Here is a 22,964-nt window from a genome sequence, read left to right on the forward strand (position 1 = left end):
AGAATTTCTGTTTTATACAGTATAGGCCTATAGATGTCAACAGCAACAGATGTGTTCCACTACGCCAAATGTCTAGTCACTCTGTCAGGGAGCAATAGTTGGTGTTTATGTATTAAATCTTTTGTAAATTGCTGCTACAAAAGAGTATTTCTAATGAAATGAAATGAAATGAAATATAATCCACAGTATATTTATATTTTAATTTCTATTTTTATCCTAGTTAAATTTATTGTATTTCTTTTATTTCTTTTATTCATATTTATTTCTTGTTATAAGTTTTAATTCTCAATTTAATTTCTTAATTTAAATTTCTTCTTTTTAAGGTCACTGGCGCTTCACTGCATATCGTACTGTGTATGACTGTGTATGTTACAAATAAAATTTGAATTTGAAATATATTTTTTTAACATACAAAAAGATTTTATTAATAGGAAATAGAAGATTTGATTAATTATTTACTACTTTACTTCAAAGCAAGGATGGATTTTTCTGTAATAATTAGACGAAGCCCGTTTTTATCTAATTAAATACCGCGTAATAGTCCTACTGCAGTACCACACTGTACTGAAACTTGTATTTGCATTTGCGTTTGTTAACGGAGCATACAGTAGCTCTAGACACACGTGTTCCCACTAGTGAAAAGGAAGTTCTGTTGTGCATTCGTTGTTGGACATGGGTCCCTTGACAGATGAAAAAGTATTCATAGTTGAGAATTATTCTTCTTTTGCAAGAGTCTGTAGCCACCTTCGTTCCAGGAATCTGGGTTATGAACCTGCATGAACGATACGAACAATATCTACAGCGAGGCGGTTTACACACACTTACTTACATTACACATAACTTACACTTCACGAACACTAACATCAACATGCTAATAGTGTGTTTGTTGCTTTCTAACAATTACAACGAGGCAATAATGTGTGTATAATAATGTATAATTTGGCGCATACTGTATTAAAAGGTGCTACATTGAATTTTGAAATAATTATATGACAGTTAAAAACTTGGTTATTAGACAAAACCTATGTTTTAAAAATATATATATATATATAATTTCAATACATCTTTTAATGTCTGATGGCATTACAATAGTTTTGTCAGTGCCATCAGACATTAAAAGATGCATGGAAATTATATATATATTTTTTTTATAAATGTAATAACATTTATAAATTTAATTAAAGTGCAGGTTAATTTGTTTTCATTATATGTTTTTGTATTAATTTAGCAACAGGCTAAAACTTCCACGCTGCACAATTGAGAGACACAGGAAATCATTCCTGCCGGTCGCAATAAAACTATTTAACTCGCATATCTGATCACACCAAACCATAAACCACACACATATGCACAATTCACTTTAATAACCATGTATACTGTGTATACGTTTGTTGATAATAACAATGTCAATATAATTTAATGTCCATATAATTGCTTTTTTAGGTTTTACTTTTATTGGTTATTTGACTATTTTTATTATTTTTATTTTATTTTTATGTTTATATTATTATATTCTTATTATTTTTATTTTAATTCCTTTATTGTTTTATTTTTATTTAAATCTTCTCTACCATCTTTATATGTCTTCCTAAATCTTTATTTTCATCAGGAGTTTGTTTTGTAATGAAAGAGAATTTCCCCACGGGGATCAATAAAGTAATTCTGATTCTGATTCTGAATTATAAAGTGAAAACAAATTAACCTGCACTTTACCTTTGAAAAAACTCATGGCTGGTGTGAGTAAGACAAGAGAAAGGAGGAGGAGGAGGAGGGGGGGGGGGTTAAGAGTGATTCAACGGAATCACTGCTGTCCGTTGGCTCACTGGAAAGAAAAACTTTTCCTTTTTGTTCAACTTTAACAAGGAAACTATTGAATAACACTTGCTTTTTCCTCCTTTTAAGGATTTGACAGAAATGTGACATTGCATTGTCATTAAATAGATTCTGCTACAGCTTTTTTAGCCTTGCAGTGTTGTTACTGAAGAACAGTCACAACACGTAGACACAAAAACAAAAAATACCTACGCGCACACACACAGGTGGTCACAATATTATAATAAACAGTAGACGCATAAACGGAAATATAAAATTTTGCTTGTCTTGCAATATACCTGCAGACGTAATCCAAGGCATTATATATAATTTTGATGATTATGGCTTACAGCTAATGAAAACCCAAAATTCAGTATCTTAGAAAATTGGAATATTATTTTAGACCAATAAAAAACATGTACAGCACTCAACACTTGGTCAGGGCGCGTGCCCTGACCAAGTGTTGAGTGCTGTACATGTTTTTTATTGGTCTTAAATAATATTCCAATTTTGGAATATTTTTGCATGACATATCGCAGCAACTCGGCGTGGCATGGAGGCGATCAGTCATCAGTCTGTGGAAACAAAAGTAAATAAGTTGCAGTGTTAATGTTTTCTGCCTTACCATCATCTCTGTCATGTTTTCCTCTGACACCACAGCCGTGTCCCTGACTGTGGCTCCGTGTGTCACCCCAGCAATGACCAGGAACACACCGAACACCATGAAGCACACACTCGGGTCCATCACACCAAGCACACTCCAACACACTCAAATATTAAATAAACAACTGGTTCTACAGTATATATAGATGTCCTACACAAACAGACACACACAGAGGACTGAACAGAATGACACGTACTGAACGTCCCACAGGACAACAAAGAGTTATTTAAGTGATTAAAGTTTTAAAACCTCCATTAACGGGTGTCTCCTAAGATTCTTCTCAGAGTGAGTAAAGTGAGGATTAAACAGGATTTATTACTATTTTAAACACACACACACACACACACACACACACACACACACACACACCTCTCTGGAGTAACCCTTAATAATCAATTAATCGTCATGACAACCGATCAGATTAGAGCTTTGAGAGCTGAAAAACCAGAAAAAGACTTTTTTATAATTTTTATGTGATAATTATAACAGATAATTTATATATACTATTATGTATAAATATGATTCTGTATGAAGTTATGTTTTTATAGATTAATTTAGATCATAGTCAGAGTCCACAAGTTAATATTGAATTTTTTAAAGATATTGTCAGTGAGTAGTGAGAGCAAATACTTTTGTTTCCTTTTATTTCTTAATATTGTTTTATTTATAATTTTTGTTTTCCATTCTATATTTCCATTTCTTTCTATATATTAAATATTTTCTATTCTCTATACTAAATCCAAATCTGAATGAAATTAAATGTTTATATTTTTACACTATTATTTTATTTTAATTATTTTTTACATTACAGTTTATTATAAACTTTTTATTAAAACAGTTTATTTCACATTAAAGTTTATAAATTTACTTAGTTTTTAAGTTTGCATATCATGAATAATTAATAACAAGATTTACAGGCGGGATTAATCTTTTCATACAGCCAAAAAATGAGAGCCCAGTGCATTCTGGGAAATAAAACTAATAAAAAAATAAATAACATTAAGTACAAGACAAAAGCATTAATTAAGTTTTTTAATCCTTCACTAAGCACATTGTTCATGATCTTTACAACTTATTTTATTTACAGTAACATTAATATAATCAGCAGGTCACATGACCTAAATAGGAAATCGGTTTCATGTTTTTAAGATTAAATTAGCATCAGATTTAAGATCAGATTGTCCAGCAATAATCATGCACAGAGTTCTTATTACACATATTATTATAATTATATCATACACTCTTTATGTGTACGTGTGTGTGTCATTTTTAATTACATTAAATAAAAATCATCATAATAATTTATTTTAAAAATGAAGCATTTTATTTAGCATGTTATGATGCTACAAAACCCAAATATCAGATCAGAGTCACCGCGAAACGAGCGATGCGCAAAGTATTCTTTCATTAAACAACTCCTTATAAAATTAATTAATAATAAAAAAAAAGAAATTTCCCAATTCATAATAAAACCAACAATTATACTTCTTCAGCTAGTTGTAATAGACAATTAACAAATAATTAAAGTAATTTAAACAGCAAGATTCATTCATCTGCACTGGTAATTTAGAAATATTAGATAAAACAGACCTATAAATAAAAACAAACCTAATGTAAAAACAAATTATAAATTTAGTTAAAACTGAGAATCAATTGAATTTAAATTGTTACACTTTGAGTTACAGATAATGAAATGGAGTCAAATGTGAGTCTAAATCAAGGGATTCAAATGAATCAAGATCTTAACAATAAATTATAAGATGGTGAGATCATGATTAAAATGAGGAAATTAAGAGAATGATCATTGATTCTCAGTGATTTATTTAAACAATAGATTAAAGAATTGAATTATTAAGTCACACCAGGGCGAGTTGAATCTTTTACAATCCGATCGGTTTAACTCACCTGAGAAGGTGATTTAATCAGTCAGTCATGTGAGCAGGTTGATTCATGTGAGTCAGTGAATCAAATGAGTCTGATGAGTGATTTAAGTTCGGTAATTCAGTGACTCGTGAGCGTCATAATACAGTTCAGTTTTATATGAATACAAATCTACACTCACCTAAAGGATAATTAGGAACACCTTTTTAATTTCTCCATAATGCAATTATCTAATCAACCAATCACATGGCAGTTGCTTCAATGCATTTAGGGGTGTGGTCCTGGTCAAGACAATCTCCTGAACTCCAAACTGAATGTCAGAAAGGGAAAGAAAGGTGATTTAAGCAATTTGGAGCGTGGCATGGTTGTTGGTGCCAGACGGGCCGGTCTGAGTATTTCACAATCTGCTCAGTTACTGGGATTTTCACGCACAACCATTTCTAGGGTTTACAAACAAAGGTGTGAAAAGGGAAAAACATCCAGTATGCGGCAGTCCTGTGGGCAAAAATGCCTTGTTGATGCTAGAGGTCAGAGGAGAATGGGCCGACTGATTCAAGCTGATAGAAGAGCAACTTTGACTGAAATAACCACTCGTTACAACCAAGGTATGCAGCAAAGCATTTGTGAAGCCACAACACGCACAACCTTGAGGCGGATGGGCTACAACAGTAGAAGACCCCACCGGGTACCACTCATCTCCACTACAAATAGGAAAAATAGGCTACAATTTGCACGAGCTCATCAAAATTGGACAGTTGAAGACTGGAAAAATGTTGCCTGGTTTGATGAGTCTCGATTTCTGTTGAGACATTCAAATGGTAGAGTCAGAATTTAGTGTAAACAGAATGAGAACATGGATCCATCATGCCTTGTTACCACTGTGCAGGCTGGTGGTGGTGGTGGTGTAATGGTGTGGGGGATGTTTTCTTGGCACACTTTAGGCCCCTTAGTGCCAATTGGGCATCGTTTAAATGCCACAGGCTACCTGAGCATTGTTTCTGACCATGTCCATCCCTTTATGACCACCATGTACCCATCCTCTGATGGCTACTTCCAGCAGGATAATGCACCATGTCACAAAGCTCGAATCACTTCAAATTGGTTTCTTAAACACAACAATGAGTTCACTGTACTAAAATGTCCCCCACAGTCACCAGATCTCAACCCAATAGAGCATCTTTGGGATGTGGTGGAACGGGAGCTTCGTGCCCTGGATGTGCATCCCACAAATCTCCATCAACTGCAAGATGCCATCCTATCAATATGGGCCAACATTTCTAAAGAACGCTTTCAGCACCTTGTTGAATCAATGCCACGTAGAATTAAGGCAGTTCTTAAGGCGAAAGGGGGTCAAACACCGTATTAGTATGGTGTTCCTAATAATCCTTTAGGTGAGTGTATCTTACACTCGATGTTTGTTTAACATTTTAATAGGAAGTGTTGTGAATAAACTCAGCTCCTCTGAATGATGTTTAGGTTTCAGTAATGTTCCTGTAAGGCACTTGCATCAGAAATGACAAATAACAGACACACATTTTCTATAATGTACCAAGAGCGCCCTTTCAAGAAGAGTTTCTAAACCTTCATTTATTCTTTTATATATATATATATATTTATATACAGCAAAGAATTAAATAACAGCTTTTTTTCTAGAAATGCACTGTGATGAGTAAGTGTGGAAATACATAAAATATTGGGAACAAAAAATGGTTATGTCTGAAAACTTAAACATCGATTTAACAGAGAGATAAAACATCAGGATCGTTACACAGCATCCACTAATTTCCTGAAAAAGTCTTCGATTACAAATGCCTAAATTATCAACATATTCACGTTTTCCCAACACAGGGTACCTGAGCTGTAGAATAGTTTCCATTCAGGTGCTCTCTATCTGGCAAATATGTGAATCACAAGTGTATTAGTGTAAGCTCGCAGCACGTTAGTAAACTTTGCATATGTCTCATGGACATTAACAGTGTTTAAGCTAATAAAAAGAAGATGCCACTCAGCAGCATAAATATACATTTGTATGTATGTACATTTGTGTGTGTGTGTGTGTGTGTGTGTGTGTTGCTCTTGGACAAACATTATTTATTGCTAAGGGTTCAATGTAAAAGCAGCCACAGGTGAACCTTAGACCTGACAACAGTTATGATATTTTCCAGTTTTGTGTCCGAGACATCCTTCCTTGTAGACTTTAACAGAATTATAGGATTACAGTTATGTGCTTTTCCACATTTATCCAAATTAAGGAAGAGGGTTTGTCTGTGGTCAAGTGTTTGTCCATCTGGCTTATTTATCACTACAAAGACATACCCACCTAAACGTTAACCATGCTAAAGTGTTTTTCATGATTGTACTCACATCACTAGCCATTTAAGACCTGTAAAATACCATAAAGATACATCCTATTCCATATAGACCTGAAGACACACTCTATTCCAAATACGGTCCATCAAGAAAAGCCCTATTCCAAATATGGACAACAAAGACACACCCTATTCCAAATATGGGCCATAAAGATACACCATATTCCCTTTGTAGGCAGCCTACTTAGTGGAATACAGGGAAATTCTGGAATTCTGAAGTCTTTACTATAACGCTGCTGTGTATGCATGTAATATATCGTTTAACTGATTATTAGAACATGCTTAATAAACTCAGTGTGTGTGTTTGTGTGTATGTCTGTGTGTGCGCATGTGTGGGTGTTTGATTGTCAATGTGCGCCATCACTCCACTGTGTCTTCCACTGTTTGACGTGTGGTGTGGGGTTTTTTTCAGGTTTGGGGGATTTTTCAGGTTGTAGGTCGGGGTGGAGATGAGAACGTTCCTGTTGTCGGATTCGCACTGCATGATACTGAGGAACGCTGTCCTTATAGGGAGACCTCCGGAAAAATCCAAACTGTCGCACAAACCAGACATATAGACAAAAAGACAGGAAGAGAAAGAAAGACACAATGGAATATATTTAGTTATATGGTGGCTCATGAATAACTAAATACAAATAAGCAGTAAAGTCTGACTGGGAGGCAGGATGTAAAGTCAGATTGTGAGTTGTCAGGTATAAATTTAAACACTGCAGCCATGTGCCATCAAGATACCATGCTTACATTTGGCTTCTGCAGTAAAGATCACACTAAGTGCAGATTAGTGTAGTGAGCCACACATCAAACTCACACACATTCACTGTTGGTGTAACGTGTTGTGCATGCTGGGAGATTCACATAAACACTTATTTCAGATTAAACAAAATAAAAAGTTAAAGCACAGCTCAGGAGCATTCAACATTCACTTCACACACACCCACCCACACACACACACACACACATTTACATTACATTTAGGCATTTGGCAGACGCTCTTATCCAGAGCGACTTACAAAAAGTGCTTTAATGTTTACACACACATACACACACACATATACAGTATATATATATATATAGCACACAGAGGTTAAGATCTGCCTGGTGCTTAGCAGTGCTGTGATTCACACATCAATCACACCGTATGTGTTTACCACGGGCTGTAGTGTGTGTGTCTATGTGTGATGGCGTTATTGTGCCACCGTGGGTTTGTCTGCATCAGATGGTTGCAGGTGAAGATGAGCACGATAAAACTCTGTATCATAATGATGACGTCTCTCTGTCTGCTTAAAGAACCCACACTGACACATACATACAGGAGAAGAAAAAGAATGAGGGAAACAGGATCAGGATGGAGAGAGAGAGAGAGAGCAGATAACTGTTAAAACAGGAGACCTGAAGGATGAGTAAGGAATGAGAGTTTCTTATGAACAATATTATTATTTATTAAATATGCTAAATGACTTAGTTCTTTTTTCTTTGGGCTCATGTGAGGTTACACAGTAATATAAAGGCTGTGTGTTTTGTGTGTTTTGTGTGTTTTATGTGTTTAACATGTTTCACCCAGTGCTTTTTCGATAAACAGTTTGTGTGTTTATCACTGATGATGTGTTACACCAGCTTGTGTCTTAGGACTTAAATCTCTAAAACACTAATAAAGGAAGGTGATAATGGAGGACAGATCAGCACCCACAGAAGTGTAAAACATGCTGAGATCAAAACTCATAACCCTACATTGCTACAACTAAGAAGTACAGGAGAAAGGGCAGTGTGAAGCCCCACAGACACACTGCCTTTATAGCAAATCCCTTTGAAATCACTAAGGAGTTACTTGGTTAGATCAGCTGTTTTAGGAACCGTAGAAGGGGGAAAGACCTGGCCCACTGCAAAGAGCTTATTACACCATCTTACCCCTTTCTGATTAAGATCAAGGAGCTCACCTTGACAGAAGTCAAGAATACTTTAAGATAAGCACAGACTAGTTCAGCTCCAGGGCCAAGTGGAGGTCCATAAAAACCATATAAGCATATCCTCTGATACCTGGAGGGGTACTGGGGGAGGAGGCACTGGGACTGGAGATCTGACACCCTTCAGGCAGCTTTGGGTACACTGACACCCCCAGAATGAAACAGATTGGGTCGGCCAATCAATGATGGATTGTAATGCAGTCATGCAAATCCCAATACTACTCTCTGTTTTAGAGCTGCTCAGTTAGAACAGCTCTTTCAGGAACCGTAGTAGGGAGAAAGACCTGGCTCACTGCAAAGAGCTTATTACACCATCTAACCCCTTTCTGTTTAAAATCAAGGAACCCCAACAGTACTCTCTGTTCTGGCACCTGGGTTACCAAAATTAGATTCGTTTGAAGTGACTCCACGCCAAAGAATGACAAGCCTTCCGTCAATAAAGTTTCCCATGGCCCCCGAACCAATAAGCGCCTCCACATGGGCTCTCCGGATCCAAACTTTTAGGCCGACATTGACATTAACATTGAGAGGGATCTGTAGAGGTGCAGTCGTTTGTGTAGAGGAAGAAGAGCAGTGGGGAGAAAATACATCCATGGGTGGCTCCAGTGTTTTTGGTGTTGCTGTTGGACATGAATTGCCCCAGTCTCACTAGCTGTTGCCAGTCTGTCAGGAAGCTGGAGATCCACTGACAGACAGAGCTAGGAACAGAGAGCTGGGTTTGTTTGGTCTGGAGCATTGCTGGGATGATTGTATCAAAAGCTGAGGTGAAATTTATGAACAAGATTCTTGTATAAAACCCTGGTTTATTCAAATGTTGCAGGATGAAGTGCAGTTCCATGTTGACTACAGTACATCATCCACAGACCTAGTGTCCAGTGATGTGTTTTAGATAAGCCAACACCAGTCTTTTAAACGACCTCATGGACACAGATGTTTGGGAAACTGGTCTGTAGTCACTATGATTTTAGGTTTTTTTGGAATAGGATTGATTGTGGAGCATTTAAAGCAAGAAGGGACAAGATACAGTAGTTCAAATAAACTGGTATAGATGGGTGCCAGTGGGTCAGCACAGAAAGGCTGTCTGGGCATGGAGCTTTCCTTCTCTTTTGTTTCTGGAATATTTGATGAACATCCTTTTCACTGAACCGAACTGCAGGAGGGGGAGAGAGGGTGGTTGCCAGAGGTGTTAATGGTGGTGTAGAGAGATGGTCAGGATAGGTGTGTGGTGTGAGACTGGGAGTTTCGAATCTACAATAGAACTCATTCAGTTCATCGATCAGTTGTCGATCCCCTACAGAGTTGGGGGATGGTATCTTGTAGTGGGTAATGGTTTTCAGGCCTTTCCACACTAAAACAGGGTCGTTTGCAGAAAAATGGTTTTCCAGCTTTTTAGAGTAGCTCCTCTTAGGTTTCTGTTAAACACAGAGCAGCAAAGTTTGAAAAGTCCTTATTTGTCTGTAAGAGCAGAAAAAGTTAGTAAATTTTGTTGGGTAGAGAGCGATGTTTTCGCCATATGTATACTAGGCAGTGCAGTTCTAAAGCTGTGCTGTTTGAGCTTGACGAGTGCCCCGGCTCTCTTTTCCCATCTGCGCTTCTTAAAGCATTTGGACAGCGCCGCTGCTCTGCCAGTTACAATGTTCAACAAAACGTCAGAATGATCAAAAACTGGTTGAAGATCATGCGGTGTGTTCTGACGAATGTTCAGCAGTTCATCCCTGTTGCAGCTGATTACATTTGAAAAACAAAAAACAGTACAAACTAAAAGAAAAACAGTAAGACAACTGGAGAGCGCGACACTGTAGCAGCCATCTGTCACCATACCTTTCTCCCTCTTCCTGTCTCTCTCTTTTGAGCTACACATGCTGTCTTGTCACAAGAAGGCCTCATGTGGTCTGCTTGGGAGGTGTATAGTGACTTTGTATATGTATGGTCCACTTTAATATAAAGACAGTCCTCGCCTCTGCTGATGCAGACCGCTGCTCTTTGAGGACTTTTGACTGCCGTTGCCCAATTATTCAGCAACAAGTTCAACAGTTGCTCAATTTCCTACAGTTTTCTACCAAAAATGAACTGGATTCCAAATTAAGTTAACACTTAATCTGTTATACTGAACTTCCAGTAGCCAAACACACAGTATGATTGCAGATTAATTCCTGTTATCTAATATCACCCAAATGAGGATGGGTTGCCTGTTGAGTCTGGTTCCTCTAAAGGTTTCTTCTTATCCTTGCCACTGTCACCCATGGCAATTTTTTTTTTATTCTGTAAAGCTGCTTGGTGACATTGACCATTGTTAAAAACGCTATACTCATCAAATTTAATTGAATTGAACTGGTTTTTATCACATCAGAGTCTTGGTTTGCCTTGGTGATGAATGTTCTTGTCAAGTCAACCTAAGTGTAATGCAGGGGCCCCAGACCAGATCTGGCATGCAGCAACCCCCAAACAGAGCCTTAATGAATTAACTTTAAGCTCAACAGAGCCAGAGAGGCCCTACTTTACTTTTCAAGAGTCCCTTTGTTTGTAGGCAACAAAGTCAGGAGTCAGAACCAGACAGACTCATGTTTCTGATCCGGTCAAATATATAAAATATAAATATATAAGATATAAAATCCTCCTGAGCCCATCAAAACTATATTGCTAGGGTCTAGCCAACACCCTATTATTTCTTCTGTACTTGAGAAGATGTTTCTTGGAGCAGATGTCGACCTACAACAGCAGGTGAAGATTCCAGAACCTGTCCCAAGGACGACATCCACACTTCACTGAAGCTCACTGCCCCATAGCAAGACTGGTTAGAGGAGGCCCGAGTGTAAAAAGTTTAAATATCTTAAGCTTGTATAATACTGTAGAAGGTATGGATGGGATTCTCGCTGTGAAACATCTAAGGTGGGCTGCAGGGGGGTCACAGGGCAATCCCTACAGAGTATCTGATGTAGGGACTGCCTTACTGACATCAGAGTCCTATGGTGTAGTGTGCCACTTGAACACATGCCAGGGACTGGCCACCCCCAGCTGATAATATGTCCAAATTGCACCATCTGGTGTACTAAGAAACCGTGTGTGTGTTTATGTGTGTGTGTATGTGTGTGCATGTGTCCACATGTCTGTACCTTCCACAGAATACAAACTATCAGAGCGAGGACGATTACACCAGCTAATATAGCGATGAGGATAATCCACCATGGAACCCATGACTGATCCAACACACTCAGCTCGGGATACACCATCACTGACACCTGACACACACACATATAACAGTATTTATAATAATTCTCACACACATATAATTTATGATGATACCATCTTTCATGCTGTTATGTGTGTGTGTGTGTGTGTGTGTGTGTGTACCTGTGCAGCAGCATCTCTCAGCATCAGATGTTTAATGTTAGACCTCACCGAGATGTTCGCTCTGATCAACACCTCCAACACACTGACTGCTGAGAACTCCTGTGGGCGGAATGATAGATATATGGATAAGTAACAGGAGGGTGCCATTACTTTGTGTGTCTGTGTTGTAAGATAATAAGTAGCAATAATAAACCTCTATGAATGTGCTGTTCCAGAGACGAGCTTTGATAGTGAACTTGGCAGAACCGGAGAACTTCTGCAGCGCGCACTGAAACACCACACATTTGGCCGAACCTAACACACAGTCCTGCATCACACACAAACACAAACGCACGTTGATAAACACACACAAACACTTAAATGTGTACACACGAGACACGCTTAAATCGCACGTGCGCATGCATCATACACGCCCACACTCACAAACACACCAGCTTGAGGGATTTGCGCCTCTCGTTAGCGGAGACAGCAGGTGTGTTGTCATTCACGTTGCTCTTCCTCTGTGCTCGTCCTTCCTCCTCGGGGTACGAGCGAGTTTTCCTCACCTTTATATCACATTCATAAACACTTCATTAGTGTGCAGTGTGTAACCCCTCCCCTATCAACGTCATTCCTCAGTAATGTCACACTCAGCGGAGTTACACACACTGTAGCCTACCTGAAGCTGCTGTGTGTGTGTGTCTTTGAGGCTGAGTGAGTTGAGCGCTGAGCGGTGTGTGCAGTGTGTGTGTGGATGGTCCGAGTGTAGACTGGTCGGGTAAAGCAGCCACTTTTCATTGGCCAGTTCGTGAGGCCACATGATGTTGAGGAACGCCGAGCCAAAAGTTTGCAGAGATTGTCCACTGTTAGACACCTGTACACACACACACACACATCATACACACACAGACATATCATACACACACATACACACACATTATACGCTCAAAATAATAACTTTAATAATATGAATTGATAAATATGTGTATAATGTGTATGGTGTGTTTATATGTTTGTTTGGATGTGTGTGTGCGTGTGTGTAAGAATATGTGTGTACATATATGTGTGTAAATGTGTGGGATGTGTGTATGTGTGTATAGATGTTTTGGATGTGTATGATGAACTGTGTTGGAGAATCTACTACAAATTATTAGTTACTATTATTATTAGTCATTTGATTACATTACTGATGATTACATGTAAAAAATAATCAGATCACTAATTTCGTTACTTTCAAATTACTTTCGGAACTTAAAAGAAGTAACTGCGTGCGCTTGTGATGGGCATGCGCCTTAACCTGTTGTCGCTCCTAGCCCACTTCGTAGGCTCCCTACGTTTCCCTTCTGCCGGAGCGCGAGGACGCCAGGTTGGGCCGCCTGGCAATAATTTATGGTAATGGATCTCGGGCTTTCTCTGCATTAAAAATTCTCAGCTTTTTTTCCCTTCCTCTCTTCTTTAAACCTTCTCCTTCCCTGTTTTATCTAAATAAAATCACCCCTTTTACCCTTTTGCCTCGTGTCCGTGTGTCTGTGGTGCCGCCCGTGCAAAAAGAGTAAACCAAACCATCAAAAAGCTCTCAGATGATTGATTAAAGCGCATTCTCGTTAACTGATGTTGCCATGCAAAACATGATTTTTAAATGAATTTTGATTAATTTTTAAACACTATATTTGTAATGCTAGTAACAAAATGTTATTGACATTGGTAACTGTAATCAAATTACATGCATTTAAAATGTAACGCGTTACATTAATGGGTTATCAGGAAAAGTAAATAGATTACAGTAACGCGTTTCACAGTAGACAGCGCATCCTAATGGACTTTTTATCGTCGGTGGATCATATTAACAGGTGTGCGGATCAGGTGACCACACAAAGCAACATTGTAGCATTCCCTAATCAAAAAAACCTGGATGAACTGGGATGTCCACCTTCAGGTCTGGAGACCAGGAGGCCCACAGCATCACCAGTGCCAATCTGAGGAGGGAACTCTGCAAAGCCAAACATGAACACAAACAGCGGATTGAGTAGCATTTCAACTCTGCTGACACTCGGCAAATGTGGCAATGGATCCAGGCCATCGCTGACTTGAAACAACCAGCGGGGCACCTACAACCAGCTTTGCGTCTCTTTCAGATGAGCTCAACCTTTTATATACTGGTTTTGAGAAAGGGAACTAAGAGCCCATGCTCAAAGCAGAGCTACCACCAGGTGAGCAGGCGCTCACACTCTCCATCTGAAATGTGTGCTACTCTAAGCAGAATGATAGCAAGGAAAGCAGCTGGTCCTGATGGCATCCCTGGCCAAGTATTCAGAACATCCATGGAGCAGCTGGCTGAGGTCTTCACAGACATCTTTAACCTGTCCTTGGCCCAGTCTGCTGTCCCAACCTGCTTTAAATCTGCAACCATTGTGCCAGAGCCAAAGCACTCCACTCCTGTTATTGCAAAGTGCTTTGAAAGACTGGTCCTCACCCACCTCAAAGTCTGTTAGCCACCCAGTCTGAAGCCATAGCAGTTTGCCTACTGCCTTAATAGATTAACTGAGGATGCCATTTCCACGGCACTCCATTCTGCCCTGACTCACCTAGACAATGCCAACACCTATGCCAGGATGTTGTTTTTAGATTTTAGTTCAGCTTTTAACACAGTTAGCCCTTCCAAGCTAGGAACTGGAACTGAAACAGCTTGGCATCAGCACACCACTCTGCAACTGGACCTTAGACTTCCTTACGAACAGACCACAGTCTGTTCGCCTGAATAACCTTATCTCCTTCAGTCTCACCCTCAGCACTGGAGTTTCTCAGGGATGTGTATCAAAGCTTATCCAAAATTGCGGCACGTGTACATGCTGCGTCTTCTCTCTCCTCCAACACAACTGTGTTTTCATGTTTTTTGTAAGTGTTTCTTATAAGTCGCAGTGTTTTTGTATGTCTTTAACTGGTCCATCTGTCTTAAAACGCACATACAGTCGAGAGTTTCTGTTAGTTATCGGTAAATGCACAGTTTTTATGGTAAACTCGGTGAACTTGGATGAGCTGCGGGACATCGGTCTGCTCCGGAGGCCTTTGCCATCACCGACCCCAGGCGGCGGGAAAGGAAGCAGAAGAGGGAAAAGCGCGACGGTATCCGTGCTAGGTTAGCGGCTAACCCACACAAGCCGGCTATTCGTACCATCTTACTGACTATTGTACGCTCTTTGGACAATAAACTGGACCACATTCAACTTCTTCGCACAACCCTAAGGACTGTAAGAGACTGTTGTGTTTTTTAAGTACTGCTCTTCTCTGGTGGAGGTTATGATCATTAAGTGTCGACCGTTCTATCTACCGAGGGAATATTCAGCCATTTTATTCGGGGCTGTATACAGTATGTAAACCCCAACTCCAGTAACAACAGGAGTGAGGCACTAAATGAACTATACCAGCTCATCAGTGAGCAGCAGACAGCTCACCCAGATGCTTTTCTCATCTTGGCTGGGCATTTTAATCATGCAGATCTAAAAAGCGTGTTTCCAAAAATACAACAGCACATAGACTTTCCCACACAAGGAAACACTACACTGGACCTTGTTTACACTACTCAGAGAGGAGCTTACAAGGCCCTTCCCCTCCCCCACCTCGGTAGCTCAGACCACATCACTGTCATGCTAATGCCTGTATACAGACCACTGGTTAAAGTCACCAAACCAGTCTGCAAACTGATACAAGTGTGGCCGGAAGGGTCTTCTGAGGCACTCCAGGACTGCTTCAGCACCACTGACTGGGATGTATTTAAGCAGGCTGCCACTCACAACAACTTCACAGACCTACAGGAGTACACAGAGACTGTCACTGCCTACATCAACAAGTGCATTGATGATGTAACGGTAACAAAGACCATCACTGTCCGAGCAAACCAGAAACCGTGGCTAACAGGGCAGGTCTACAGACTACTGAAGGTACGGAACGCTGCCTTCAAATCTGAAGATGCAGTGGCCCTGAGGACAGCTAGGGCCAACCTGTCTTGCAGCATCAAAAGGCAAAGAGACAGTACTCCAAGAGAGTTGCCCATCGCTTTAGCGACAGCAGAGACACACGGAGTCTGTGGCACGAGATACAGACCCTCACTGAGCCCCCACAGTGGACATTTGACAGCTCTATTGCTCTGCTGAATGAGCTGAATGCATTCTTTGCCCGTTTTGATACTCACAACAGCACCACGACACACAAACACCCACCTCAGCCCGGCGACCAGGTGATGACGCTTTCCCCAGACAGCGTGAGAAGATCCTTCTGCAGGATTAAAGCACGCAAGGCCCTGGGTCCTGACAACATTCCTGGCCAAATATTGAGAGAACTCACGGATGTCTTTACGGACATTTTTAACATCTCTCTGAGGCAGGCTGTTATCCCCACATGCTTTAAAACCACCACCATAATCCCAGTACCTAAGAAAACATCTCCCTCCTGTTTTAATGACTTCCGCCCAGTTGCACTTACTCCCATCATTATAAAGTGCTTTGAACGGCTAGTTATGCAGCAGATCAAATCTGCCCTCCCCCCCCCTGGACTCCCTCCAGTTTGCTGAATGCTGTTCATCGACTTCAGCTCAGCATTTAACACAATCATCCCACAACAGCTCACTCATAAACTGATTCAGCTGGGGATCAGCAGCCCACTGTGCAACTGGCTACTGGACTTTCTGACTGGCAGACCTCAGGCAGTACGGGTCGCCAATAACACTTCCAGCACCATCATGCTGAGCACTGGGGTTTCCCAAGGATATGTGCTGAGCCCCCTCCTCTTCACGCTGTTGACCCACGATTGCATACCATCACACAACTCCAACCTCCTTATCAAGTTTGGGGACGACACAACTGTGGTGGGTCTCATTAGCAACAATGATGAGACTAACTACAGGAGTAAGGTGAGCCGCCTGGCTGGGTGGTGCACAGACAACAATCTCTCCCTGAACGTGGAAAAGACAAAGGAGATTGTGGTCGATTACAGGAGAACATACACCCAACACTCTCTGCTGTCTATCAATGGTGCGATCGTGGAGAGGGTAAAGTGCACCAAGTTCCTGGGTGTGCACATTACAGAAGATCTCTCCTGGTCCACCAACACTGCAGCACAAGCCAAGATAGCACAACAGCGTCTCTACTTTCTCCGAAAGCTGAGAAGAACCGTAGCCCCGACACCCATCATGCGCACCTTCTACAGAGGCACCATTGAGAGCATCCTGACCAGCTGCATCACTGTGTGGTTCAGCGCCTGCAATGTGTCCTGCCGGGAAACACACAGCGCATAGTAAGAGCAGCTGAGAAGATCGTCTAAGGATTTTTTTCCCCCTTCAGTGTTATTTGTATTGAGGATGAGAGAAACGTAATTTTAATTCTCTATATGTATGCACTGTACATGTAGTAGAATTGACAATAAAGTTGACTTTGACTTGTCCCCTCTCCTATACTCCCTTTTCACCTATGATTGTGTTCCTGCCTATGCTTCCAACAGCATTATCAAGTTTGCAGATGACACCACGGTGGTGGGCCTGATCATGAGTTAACGACGAGACGGCTTATAGGGAGGAGATCAAGTATCTGGTATCATGGTGTAAAGACAACAATCTGGAACTAAACACCAAGAATGCGAAGGAGATCATTGTGTATTTTGGACATTCACAATCTGGCAATCACACTTATGCTCCCATTCAACAACGGAGCTGCTGTCAAGCATGTACTCAGCTTTAAGTTTCTTGGAGTCCATATCTCTGAGGACCTCACTTGGTCTCTGAACTCTTCTTTCCTGATCAGGAAGGCACAGCAGTGTCGGTACTTTATGAGAAGACTTAAAAAGTCCTACCTGTGTTTCAGGATACTGGAGAACTTTTTGATGTAGGAACTATTGCACTGCTCAGGACTATAAAGTGCTTCAGAGGGTGGTGAAAACCTCCCAACGAATAATTGGCACCCAGCACTGGTAGACATTTACAAGCAAAAGGGCTAAAGGCAAAAATTCCTCTCACCCAATCATGGACTGTTCACTCTGCTACCATTAGGCAGGCACTACAGGTGCATCAGAACAGACTAAAAAATAGCTTTTTTCTGTGGCTGTTACCACACATTATGGACTGTTAGGTAACACACTCCACTGTCACTTTCTGTTTATATTGCACTGCTTCAATTTTTACCACTATGCATCTTTGCACCATCAATAATTAGGCTCATCATTGCACTACTATATATTCCACTCATATTTATTTTGTATATACTGTACACTTCAGATGTAAATATGTATATCCTGTTACTTTTAGGCATGTAATCTTCCAGACATGCTAATACACTGCAATTTTTGCACAGTTACTGTGCAGTTATGCTGTACATTACTATATCACCATATATGCCATAACTATATTACCTAATGCATCTTCCGTTTGTATAACACATTGTATTTATCTATTGTAAATAGGCCACTTATGCACTTTGGTTAGATGAGCAGTTATCATACCAATAATTAAGAAACCTGACCTCGACCCCTGTCAGCTGTCCAGTTACAGGCCAATATCAAACCTCCCCTTTATTTCTAAGATTCTCAAAAAGATAGTAGAGGAGCAGCTATGCTTATATCTACATAGAAATAGCATACATGAACTGTATCAGTCAGGATTTGGGCCTCATCACAGCGCAGAAACAGCACTTGTTAAAGTAGTAAACTATTGGCCTCTGATCAGGGTTGTGTAACTATGCTTGTATTACTTGACCTCAGTGCAGCTTTTGACACCATTGATCACGCTATTCTTCTTCACAGATTAGAAAATGTAGTGGGAATTAAGGGTACAGCCCTCTCCTGGCTCAGATCCTATCTGACCCATCGTTATCAGTATGTAGACTTAAATGGTGATTATTCTGATGACATAAGAGATTGGATGCTAGTTAACTTCCTTCTGTTTAATCCTGATAAGACAGAAGTTCTAGTCATAGGACCGCATACAGCTAGAAGTAGAATTTTAGATCACACTTTAACCTTTCATTTGAAGCACATGTAGGTAATATTACCAGAATAGCATTCTTTCACCTTAGATATATTGCCAAGATAAGAAATATACTGTCGCTAAACGATGCAGAAAAACTAGTTTCTGCTTTTATCACCTCTAGGTTGGACTATTGTGATGCCTTACTGTCTGGTTGTTCAACTAGATGCATAAACAAGCTTCAGCTAGTCCAGAATGCAGCAGCGAGAGTCCTCAATAGAACCAGAAGATACAAGCACATTAAACCTACCTTATCTTCACTTCATTGGCTCCACGTGAAATTTCGCATTGATTTTAAAAAACACTACTGTTGACATATAAAGCAATAAACGGCGTCTCTGCTTGCAATCTACACTAAATATACATTTACATTATACATTATGTGACTGCGACCATACCTAACTGTTATCTCTCCTCTTCTGCTCTCCCCTTTTCTGTTCTCTCTCCCACTTTTTCTCTTCGCTCTCTCCCCCTCTCTCTCTTCCCTCTCTCTGTCGAGCTACACATGTCGTTCCTGAGCTGCCAGTGATCCAGACTCCCTCTGCCCTCCGGACCTGTCTGACCCATCCTGGTGCCCCGCTTCTGGCTGAAGATCTCGTCGCATGGATACCCCGTGTGTCTCTTTGGAATGCGTCTGGTGTCTGGGGATAGTTTCACTCTACCATAAAGATAAAGTTCTGGCCTTGACTGGTGTTGACAGCTGTTTCTCTGAGGACTTGACTTGGCTGCGGTTGCTCGATAGTTCAAGACTGCAATTGTCTCCAATAACTACCTGGACTCCATATTTTCATCAATTAACATAAACTGTTATAGCTGAACTGGCTGCCACCTAACAAACAGTACAAATGCAAATCAATTCCTGCTTTCTGTTATCACCCAGATGAGGATGGGTTCCCTGTTGAGTCTGGTTCCTCTCAAGGTTTCTTCCTATTACCATCTCAGGGAGTTTTTCCTTGCCACTGTCACCCGCGGCTTGCTCACCAGGAACGATCTGCTCATCTTGATTCATGCACACTTACATTTCATACAGACTTAAATAATTCTTTTGATTGTGTAAAGCTGCTTTGCGACAATGACAATTGTTAAAAGTGCTATACGAATAAAATTGAATTAAATTATGATATATGTATGTTGGCATGTATGTATATGTGTGTGGAATGTGTATGTGTGTGTGAGGGCGGGATGTGTTTGTGTGCATGTATGTATATGTGTGGGATGTGTATGTGTGTGGGACATGTATGTGTATCATGTGTGTGTGTGTGCACATGTGCATGTGTGTTGATCTTACAGTGAACTCGACCTCCACTTCACTCCCCGTCTGCTCCAGCGTCTCCATTGCACTCTCACCTCGAACTGTTCCACTAAAGAACAGCTGATGAGGACGAGCCACACTGTACAACACGTAACACACACTTATTACACACACAACACACACTTTTTACACACAACACACGTTAATGCACACATGGTAGTGTATGTCATGTACACACAAAATGACATGACACGTGTTCTATTTCTGACAGTGATGTTTAATTATAAGGTCACTGTAACTGATTACGACTGAATTAGTGTGTGTGAATATATATAGGTGTGTGTGTGTGTGTGTGTGTATACCCGCTGACAGTCAGAGGAAGTTCGATCACTACTCGGGCAAGTGCCGTAACAGGAGACAGGTGGAGCTGTTCACTGATCCTGCAGCACAATCACACATACATCACTAGAGCAACATTACATTGTTTACTTATTTTTGTACTTATTATATACAGTATACACTGTAGCACAATTTCAAAATGCCTAAGTGTGTTAATGTCACATATGCATCTGAGTGACTCACGTGGACATCTGCAGGTCAACTGATAAAGACATGGTTTCCACGGTGATGCCTGACGTGCTCAAAATAATGTAGAACGTCAACTGGTATAATCACACACACACACACCAAAGTTACTGTCTGAAACATTATTTTAATCTTTAAAAATGTTATAATGCTGAAAAAAGGTGCATTTAGTGTGTGTGTGTGTGTGTGTGTGTGTGTGCGTAAAAAAAACATACCACAGCATCTCTCTTTAGGGGGTTTCCAAGCTCGCATTCTGCCTGGGAGCCATTCTGATTCGCCTCACACACCACCTGCCAAACAAACACACACACACATACAAACACATACTAGACTGTGGAGCTCAGGTCTTGCATTGAAAAAATACTTTGTGTATACACACCTGACCCCTGACTCCGGAGTAGGTGAGTGTGTGTGGCAATGTGATTGTGAGCTGGGCAGCGTGGGCGTCGTCTCCATTCTCCTCGGGGTAGGCAGGGTCAGAGGGCATGTTCGTCACTGTCACTTCCAAAACCACTGATCTCTGATCAGTAAGAGAAAACACAGGCACACCGTCCTCACCTCTACACACACACACACACACACAGTAAAGTGTGAGCTTTAGGATTTGTCCTGCAGTGCTGTGTGTCAGACAGCAGGGGGCAGTGTGGGCTGACACTACCAGAGACAGGAACATTTAGATGACAGAGGGGGTCTCACATTGGTAAAGCAGTGAAGAGATCTGAAATTGAGGGTCGTGTCCCAAATCTGTAGCTCAGCTTCAGGTTACTCTGGCAGATGTTGTCATCGCCGCAGCCCTCTCTGATGAAGTTCACCTAGGACACACACACACACACACACACAATGTGTGTAATGTTTATTATGAGTGGTTCAGGTGGAGGCAAAGCCCTGAAGTCCCATCCTGGCTGTGTGTTACCTCAGAGTGGAGTGTGTTAGAAGGGGTGAGACTCAGCACGGGGGTGAGGTGGCCCAGACGATGGTGTGTGTGATCAGCACCGTGTCCATAGTGTCGCGTCTTCTTTATGGTGTGTGTGATGGCCAGCGAGACCGGACGCAGTTTATCTCTGATGTTCTCCTGCAGGACACATGTTTATAAAGACATGCTCGGTCACAGAGTTCGTCCCAAACTCTGTGTGTTTGTCATTACACACTTACTGCCCACTTCCTGTTCCCTTATACCCTTATACCCCAGTCCATGTTCCCTTATACCCCACTCACTGTTTACTTATTTCATTATACCACAATCTATGTCCTCTCATACTGTACCTCACTCTCTGTTTCCATATAACCCCATTCTCTGCTTCCTTCTACTCCACTCCCTGTTCCCATATACCCCACTCCCTGTTATCTTATACCCTTATACCCCACTCTCTGCTCCCTTACACCCCACTCTCTTTTCCTTTATACCCCACTCCCTGTTTCTTTATACCCTTATGCCCAACTCCCTGCTCCCTTAAACCCTTATATCCGAGTCCTTGCTCCCTTACACCACATTACCTGTTCCCTTATACCCCACTCAATATTCCCTTATACACTTATAGCCCACTCCCTGCTCCCTTATACCCCACTCCTTGTTTCCAGCTATACCAAATCCCTGTTTCCTTATACCCTTATACTCCACTCTCACGTTCCCTTGTACGCCACTCCCTGCTCCCTTATACCCCTTACTGTACCATCTTCCCTTATTTGCTGCCTGTCTCTCTCTCTCTCTCTCTCTCTCTCTCTCTCTCTCTCTCTCACTCTCTCTCTCTATCCCTGTCTGTCTGTCTGTCTACCCACCTGTCGATCTGTCTTTCTGACTCTCTGTCTGGCTGTCTGGCTGTCTGTCTGTCTGTCTGTCTCTCTTATAGTTTGTCTTTCTCTCTCTGTGCCTGTCGGTTTGTCTGTCTGTCCCTTTGCCTGTTTGTGTGTGTGTACCTGCAGTACGAATGTGGCGGTTTGGCAGGCTGGGTGATTTTGGCCTCTCAGCTCGAGCTCCTCTGAATGAGTGTATTCAGGTTCAGATGACCTTCGACCCAGAAAGTAAACTCTGTGCTGCAGCCCTGATTTCCTGCGCTCAGTGTCTGCCTCGAAATGAACCCCGAGAGCTGCAATAACAGAGATT

General features: G+C 41.1%; 2 protein-coding genes across 5 annotated transcripts in view; both read right to left on the minus strand.

Moving 5' to 3' along the window:
* The window catches only part of npffl (neuropeptide FF-amide peptide precursor like), a 4,315-nt gene extending 1,758 nt beyond the window's left edge, over positions 1-2,557 (minus strand). The window contains exon 1 of the mRNA XM_053483596.1: positions 2,438-2,557. Within this exon, the coding sequence (XP_053339571.1) occupies positions 2,438-2,557 (120 nt within the window). The remainder of the gene's footprint in view (positions 1-2,437) is intronic.
* Positions 2,558-5,535: 2,978 nt separating this feature from the next.
* Positions 5,536-22,964, minus strand: part of itga7 (integrin, alpha 7) — a 38,663-nt gene continuing 21,234 nt past the window's right edge. For 2 of the 4 annotated variants that reach the window (XM_053484286.1, XM_053484285.1), the window contains exons 12-26: positions 22,778-22,947; positions 21,777-21,935; positions 21,560-21,675; positions 21,243-21,423; positions 21,079-21,153; positions 20,861-20,940; positions 20,641-20,718; positions 20,315-20,417; positions 12,697-12,891; positions 12,470-12,583; positions 12,232-12,345; positions 12,039-12,137; positions 11,801-11,926; positions 7,875-8,021; positions 7,171-7,259 (exon numbers count right to left, since the gene is read on the minus strand). In XM_053484286.1, the coding sequence (XP_053340261.1) occupies positions 7,911-8,021; positions 11,801-11,926; positions 12,039-12,137; positions 12,232-12,345; positions 12,470-12,583; positions 12,697-12,891; positions 20,315-20,417; positions 20,641-20,718; positions 20,861-20,940; positions 21,079-21,153; positions 21,243-21,423; positions 21,560-21,675; positions 21,777-21,935; positions 22,778-22,947 (1,721 nt within the window). In that variant the 3' untranslated portion in view covers positions 7,171-7,259; positions 7,875-7,910. Of the gene's footprint in view, positions 7,260-7,874; positions 8,022-11,800; positions 11,927-12,038; positions 12,138-12,231; positions 12,346-12,469; positions 12,584-12,696; positions 12,892-20,314; positions 20,418-20,640; positions 20,719-20,860; positions 20,941-21,078; positions 21,154-21,242; positions 21,424-21,559; positions 21,676-21,776; positions 21,936-22,777; positions 22,948-22,964 lie in introns of all 4 variants that reach the window. The other 2 variants (XM_053484283.1, XM_053484282.1) reach the window with 1 other exon arrangement.

The sequence above is a fragment of the Clarias gariepinus genome, chromosome 23 (genome assembly GCF_024256425.1).
Source record: "Clarias gariepinus isolate MV-2021 ecotype Netherlands chromosome 23, CGAR_prim_01v2, whole genome shotgun sequence".
In the NCBI taxonomy this organism is placed as follows: Eukaryota; Metazoa; Chordata; class Actinopteri; order Siluriformes; family Clariidae; genus Clarias; species Clarias gariepinus.